Source organism: Perna viridis, chromosome 15, assembly GCF_037379345.1.
Source record: "Perna viridis isolate PV_CMFRI_1.1 ecotype Kerala chromosome 15, ASM3737934v1, whole genome shotgun sequence".
In the NCBI taxonomy this organism is placed as follows: Eukaryota; Metazoa; Mollusca; class Bivalvia; order Mytilida; family Mytilidae; genus Perna; species Perna viridis.
Genome location: NC_142459.1, coordinates 19,359,032 through 19,366,874, shown reverse-complemented (window position 1 = coordinate 19,366,874; position 7,843 = coordinate 19,359,032). Strand labels below are relative to the sequence as shown.

The 7,843-nt window shown below is 33.7% G+C and overlaps 1 protein-coding gene across 1 annotated transcript; it reads left to right on the top strand.

The window, feature by feature from the left end:
- The first annotated feature begins 1,060 nt into the window (after positions 1-1,060).
- LOC148597356 (uncharacterized) lies at positions 1,061-3,060 on the top strand. The gene is made up of 3 exons (XM_088563645.1): positions 1,061-1,786; positions 2,091-2,276; positions 2,987-3,060. The coding sequence occupies exons 1-2, from the start codon at positions 1,078-1,080 to the stop codon at positions 2,255-2,257; spliced, it is 876 nt and encodes a 291-aa protein (XP_088419771.1). The 5' UTR covers positions 1,061-1,077; the 3' UTR covers positions 2,258-2,276; positions 2,987-3,060.
- The last annotated feature ends 4,783 nt before the right edge of the window (positions 3,061-7,843 follow it).

The following is a 7,843-nucleotide window of genomic DNA, read 5'->3' as shown; positions in this document are numbered from 1 at the left end:
AAAATAATATTGAAAATTATACTTGAATCATTTTCTTTTTAAACTAAAGCAGTTCTTACTGCTTATTTGAATAATATACAAAATACGACAATTAGAATATGAATCTTGTGTTTAAAAAAACAACAAAAACAACAACAAAACAACAAAACAAAACAAAAAACAAAACAAAGCAAAAAAAAAACGTGGCCTATGCAAAATGATAAATCTGTAAATGATAAAAAAACTACGATTGAAGACATTCATATTGTCGTGTTGTTTTGATTATTCGTATAAAAATTGTCCTCCTTCATAATAATTGAGCACGAGATTCTGTTAAACTTAGAAAACAAACTATTTCAAACGGAGCTTACATGTATTACAAAAACCTTCTAATAAAAAAAGTAAAAGAAAAATAACTTAAATTTCCTCCAAACAACTATCACATTTCGTACTATTGAAAAATGAAGTTCATTGGAGAGAGTAACATATGACAAATCTTGTTCAACTCAAACGGATTCATTAGGAACTGTTTGCAACCGTTAAACAAAGCCATCGTCAGGTTGCCAAAGATTTGCTAAATCAATTATATCATACTCTGAGGTGAGTGAAATCACTGAGTGCCATCATTTTTCTTTTTTTACCGATTCGTTTTTTTTTTTTGTTTTTTTTTTTTTTTGCAATATGAAGCTTTCGGTACATTTTATAAAAAAATCTCGATATTACGTGGAAGCATTGAGGAATGAGTCGCACCATTTCATATTCTACAAAAACTCTATGCTTTGTGTGTCTTATCTATAAATACAAAAACGAACCAGATGTGAAAGTGCATTTAATCCATTTTTATCGACTTGAATATTTCAGGACATCATTAATAGAAATGTTTACATGTAACATGTATCTGTATATTATGTATTGCAAATTTTCTGCTTTGATCAAAACTACTCGGTTCCAAATTTGAAATCATACAGCGTTGTATATATCCATATCAAAGCGGTAAAATCAAATTAAAAAAACATCGATTTTTAGTCATCAGTCGCAATAATTCTTATAAAAGGACACGTATACCTAATTAAATACAGTTTTGGTCAACAATCTGGAATGGAAGCCAAAATGATTTTCCTGTGCATTGTCCTAGCAGTTGCACAAAATAGTTACTGTACAACTATTAGGGATCAGGCCATTGATGAAATGGGTGGTATACCAGCCCCTAGTGGTGGAGGAACTGGAGGAGGAAATCCTTTCGCACTGAGTGGATTGTGGTCTTCTAGCAGTATTGGCATTCCTGGTGACAGCACCTGGTACTCTGGTATGACCTATCCTGGCAGTATCCCGTGGAGTTCTGGAGGTATTACCACAAATCCTGGAAGTATTTTTGGGGGTTCTAGAAGTGGTATGACCTATCCTGGCAGTAACACATGGGGGTCTGGAGGTGGTATGACCTATCCAGGAAGTATCCCATGGAGTTTAGGCGGCAATGGTATGACCTATCCTGGCAGTATTCCATGGAGGTCTGGAGGTGATATGACCTATCCTGGAAGTATCCCATGGAGTTCTGGAGGTGGTTTGACCTATCCTGGCAGTAGCACCTGGTTATCCGGAAGTGGTATGGAAATACCAGGTGGCAACTCTTTGTATTCTAGAGGAAGTGCTGGCTTTCCTGGAGGCAGGTCTTTTACTTCCGGAGGCGATATCAGCTTTCCTGGTGGAAGTTCCTGGCTATATGGTAACAGAATAACATATCCAAACACAAGTACCTGGTTTTCTGGCAGCAGATCATATTATCCTACGACTTATTGGAGATCCTTTGGTTGGTACTACACTCGTATAAGATCTTATTGAGTTAAATCTGCCTTTAGAACTTCAATATTTTTTCAACACAAAATTTTTCTGAAGTCTCAAAATGATAATATTTGTAGATCGCAATCAAATAACGATCGCATTTTTTGTTGAGGTGAAATTTGAGCCCAGGAAGTTTACGGCATTTTAACATGTTTAAAGTTCGGTAATTCGTCGTAAGAACACTGATTAGACAGTACATACAGATTCAAGGTTACGTAGTATCATTAATATATTGAGCAAATGACATTGTTTATATTTTTGTATCTTTGTAGGACGATGGTGGTGCACTTGTCGTAAAGGAGGTTGTCGTTGGAACGAATGGCGCGTGAGAAACACGTGCCAAATCCCGTTCTTTCAGTGGTTTTTCACAACTTGTTGTAGATGGTTACCAAGTTGGAAAACAAACAATTATGGATCGTCCGGGATTTTCTATAATTAAGGAAATAAATGAGAAAAAGGTTTGAGAGTAAATTATCTTTTAAGTGTTTTGAGGTTTGATTTTTAATCTATTAATGATCGTACACGATGGTGACAAATATAACCAAGGAGTTATGTCGTAAATTCCATTTATACTGTCGCTAGTTTTCCATTTTGTTTTACGAAAGCCATGACTTTTGCAAAACTAGTGTTCAAGAAAACTGAGCGGTATTTAATGTTTTGTTAATTTTCTTTCTTTTGGAATACTAATTATTCAAAATATTCGAAATTGGGAATAAAATTTCGAATGCTGTGGAAAAGATTCAGTAATTCAGTAAAATAATTCAACAAATTTTGGAATTGGATTGAATTGGAAGATGAAAAACCACATAGAAATTAATATCAGTTCGTTTGCTTTTTATAACATCCTTTATTTCAGCTGCATAGCATTTCACTTCCAACCATTTACAATTTCTTTTTATATGTCTATATCTAATGCGTCCTTGTGGAGGTATACATCGGGTAAGGGACACAACTGTTACACTTCATCGGAACGTTTGTATTCAGCATTTTACATCAATCTCATGTAAGCATTTAAGTTACTTTGACTGATTTCATTCTGTTTCAAACGAAAGTTTGATAGGCTTTGGTCAAAAAGATTATGATACAAACATATCATGTTTTTTTCTCTATGTCTATCACCTTAAGTATATTTACACCGAGTAATCCACAGTGATTTAATTTTTTTCAGACGGAGGATTACTAGAATACAACTGCCATGAACAACGGACGTATGGATTTAAAATAAAATCATAGCAACATGCATTTTTTTTTATTTCAATACTCAGCCTTCATCTTTTTGCAAACTTCTAAAGTATAATACTTAATTGTGTTTTATTGAGATTAAATTTGTATTTCTAAATTCTTCTGTGGAAATGCAACATTCACAACTGAGGTATGCCGTAGTCAGAAGTATAATTCGAACTTATTTCGGAACTGCTTGATTTTTGTCTCCTTCTCCCGATTGACGTTTTGATTTAAGAAGTAACATAGCTGTACCAATATAGTTACAATATTCTTTTAAAATATTTCTCCACTCGAGACAGTCAAATTGAGATTTACTTTAGCTGAGAACATAAGAAAGTATGTTATTACTATAGGTTTATCATAAAATGTGGGAAAAAATCAAGAATAAACTGAAGACGAACCAGTTTCTCCGAATAAAACTGCAGAAATTTGGAAAAGCAGAATTTAGTTACAAACCTTTGGTTAAAATGTCAGTTTAATAACTGACATAGAATGAGAGAAACGAAATTGTTGAACAATTCCTTAAACATTATCCAATAGAACAAAAAAAAAAGAAAATTAAATTGATCACAAAGAGAATATCCCCGCTAGATCCTTTAATCTAAGTTTCCGCTATATAAATAACGTATTATCTTTAAAAAATCCTGGTTTCGGGGATTTTAAACATCGCATCTACCGCAAAGAAATTGAGATAGTGGATACTATCAAGGAGGCCTCATATCTTGATCTACATTTCAAAATAATCGTAAAGTAAAACTACTGACCAAACTTTACGACAAATGTGATGACTTTTAATTCAGAATTGTCAACTGTTGCAACATCCCTTCAGCACCTGCGTATGCAGTTTTCATTTCAAAACTCATACATTATACCCGAGCTTGCCGTAACTACGCAGACTTTTGTATCGTGCTAGACTTCTTACAATTAGGCTTCTGGAACATGGTTATGTTGTTACAAGTTTGAAGTCATCACTACAGAAGTTTTATGGTCATCATCATGAACTCGTGTATCCATCTGCACCATGAAAACTCATTTGTTCAAGTGTAATAGTTTTCCTTTCCTCTTTCGTCTACACCGGACTTGACTTTCTATGAACAACTAGGCTGGTGTTTCTAGAAAAGCAGAGGACACTTATCATACCGTTGCACCTGGCCAATGCTCAAAGTCCTTAGCGAAGTCCGGGTTGCTCATTTGCTTTTGTTACTTTGTATGTATTATATCTACTTATGTTGTGCTCCTTCAGGCTCTTGTACCCTGCCGGTGCACCTGGTCCATGCTCCCAGTCCGAGTTGCTTATTTGCTTTTTTTACTTTGTATGTATTATAGTAGTTACGTTTTGTTCTTTGTTGTGTATGTCTGTTTTCCATGTCTGGTCTTTGTGCCTGGATTACATTCTTATGATTTCCGCTGGAGTCTTGATTCCCTTGGTTACACTTTAAATAGAGTTAAAGGTATATCAAATCTATGATTTCATTTTATATACATATGTTTTGTTGAATAGTTAAAATGAATATTTTGTAAATCTTCATCAAATAGAGAAAATAGATAGAATCAGTCAACCAGTCAATTATTCCTTTAGTTTAATTTTCCCCATTTGGAGTCCTCTGACAGTAACTATAAACCTTCATGTGCATCTACTTATGATTGCACGGGGCAGGGTATGTAAAACAATATTTTCAGGTTCTCGACTGAATGCGCTATTATATGCAATTGCTACTTACGCCTCGTGTCGTATTGTTAAACTGTACTGCCGTCCAGGCTTATTTTCTAACTGGTTATCATTGATTAACTCCATGTGTGTATTACACGGAAACTTTATGACAACAATAAACCATGTATCTATAAAAAATAATTCATCTAACAGCAATCGAACAGAAACATAACCAAAGCGAGCCAACTCAAAGTAATTGTTTACACTAAGTTTCAAATTCACCATAAAGCAAAAGTAATTATGTTTTGGTATTTAAATATCAGTCATTATACAAAAAAAACTGATAGGAGGCGATTCATGCATATCAAAGGCCCATCGAAGTCAGTTTTAATTCTAATACAGACCACATAACCAGTCTTGATTTTCCTTTTAGGTGTTGCACTTTTGAGAAAAAAATATTTATTTAAATTGTGCCTAAAATTGGCACTTTGTAAGAGTTATCGTTCTTGTTTTGGTTTGATTTGGTTGGTTTTAGCGGGAGATGAACGCATGATTTTCTTATAACTGCAGATCTGAACACAGAAATGATTATTGTTATGTAAAAATATAGAATACGTAGACTGAATAATCAGTGTTTGTTCGGCGGGTTTTTCTACACCATGAATCACTTTACCGTTTGCAGTGTCTGAATTTTATATGGACTGGTATTTCAATGAAGAAAAAATTGCGAAGGAAAATATATCGGTTTAAGAGAGATTGCCGGTCCCACAATTATAGAGCAAATGGGGTAAAGTTTTCAATTTAAATGGGTTGGATGCAAGGACGCATTGGCTACCGGAGGTAAAGCATCGGAAATTTGGGTCACACATTCATAACAAATTCCTTTTTTATTCGTTAACATAAAATATGTTTTTTTTCTAATAAATGATCAATCAATCTGAAACACTTGGTTATTACGTTTTGGGCAATATCAAGAATCAATTGAAAAATAGAATGGGGCGACGGAAAAGAGGAAAGGTGGCAAGTTAGACCCGGGGTAGAGCTTTGAATGCTGAAGTAGGTAAATAAGGTAAGTAATTTTCGCATAGGCACATGTTTAATACCAAGACAAAATTGCAGATTGAACCATAAGTTCTGGATGGGTAAAACACAAAACAAAACAAAAAACAAATCAACATTACGGGTTGCTTCAAAAATCATATACACATTTTTATTCACAAGAAAACCGCAGGTAAAACATGTTCCCAATTGATAATTATAAATATTTTTTTTATTAACACAGCGTTGCGTTAGAATTGGAACATACCCACATACTTTAAAACATGCAGGTTTTAGCCTTCATACTGTTTAAACTTAAAGCCTATAATATTTACATTTGACTTGCGCATACATTATGGTTAGTCGATACTAAATATTACATGTCAAAATCTGTATCGCATGCGGTATATTACCCCACGGGCAACCGGCTATTTTCATTATAGCATATATTTTAACTATACTTCAAGTTTGTTTTGCGTAGGGATGCCATATACAGTATGCGGTTTAGGTCGAGGGATGTGATGTAGTGTATGCGATATAGGTCTAGAGGTCTGATATAGGGTGTGCGATATGGGGTTAAAACAAACACTTATAATACATATACAAACAAGGTATATTTTAATCGAAATATATGATAGTTAAGTGGTGCTTTATCAACTAATCAAATGTTATTTTAGTGTAATAAGCTCTGTCTCTCCAAGGGAAAAATCCTTTATTATTGCTGAAATATAATCAAGACTCCTGTAAACCCACATCAGCCGTTTTATGAATACTTAACTTCGCACCGAATTTCAACCTATTCAGAAGATGATTTTTTTTCGCACTTAATTTGTAAAGGTTTTGCATGCGAGATACATTTCAGTAAGAATATTTTGTCACGGGGTGTTACACTTTGTTCAACATGCATTTGATTTGAATAGAAAATCAAACCCAGCAGTGAGGTTTTGGATAATGTATTATAGGAAACGAAGCCTTTGTATTTCAGGGTTTTCGAATTTTGTTGTATATGAAATTTTGGCAAAAAAATGTTTTTCTAACCATTTTAGGTCAAGTCTCAAAGTGTGTAAGAGATCATGCATTAATTTGCAGCTTTCAGCATTCAAAAAATAGATGCTAACCAACTTTACCTGTTGTAATGCATTCAGATAATGTGAACAAAAGATGTTGATCGAAACAATCGATGTATACATGGTACAGTTATCGGATTCAAAAAGTTGATTCAATTGAAATATGGTTATTACGCTTTACGTAGGATTTAATCTAAGTTTGATATAATTCGTTTTATTAAACTTCATGTTAATTTGCTAAATTTGATTTGTTCAAAACGAGGATAATATTCTGCTCTATCACATGTCTCTGAAGATGATAAATTGTCTTTTACCCCCTCGTGAACAGCTTTACTGGTTCCAATAAATATAAGGTTCAGTTCAAACTTAGTCACCAACCAATGATCAATAGCTGATGTCACATTGATCAATAAATGAAATTCAGCAGACTCTAACTAAAGAGTGATATAGTTTGGAACTGGAAGAGTCAAATGAAAATTTCTGTCATTATCATAAAATTTCCATGCACGGACATTTTGACTTACGTATCGTTTTTCTTTCTTCTTTTTTTGTGGTTATTAATTCTGCCTTGTAGAGACATACAGAAACAGACGGATTAATTATCTATATACTATATTCAAAAGAAAACTACTAACTTAAATGAATAAAGCAATATTGTACAAAAAAGGCAGAAGTTAAGCACGCAAAGCAGAGTGTCTAGGTTTGATTAGTAAAAAAGGCTGATAATGGAACATTCAGTATAATAAAAAAAATGGAGCTTAGTGGGTTATACAGAGATTTGTTACTCCATGAAAATACACTGTCCGCCTCAAATAACAGTTTTCACGGTGACAACGATTTTCTCAGGTAACAAATTGCTACACCACCGTCTGAGCTATGTGTTATATATATACACAATTGCTGTCAGAGTGATTTGTTTCATAAAATTTTGTCAACATCAAAATGAAAGGTATACCTATCATGAAATAGTTTAGATTCATAGATTTTGAAAGGTAAGTATGATTGATTACCCTTAAGTTATAAAACAGAGCACTATCGTGGTTAG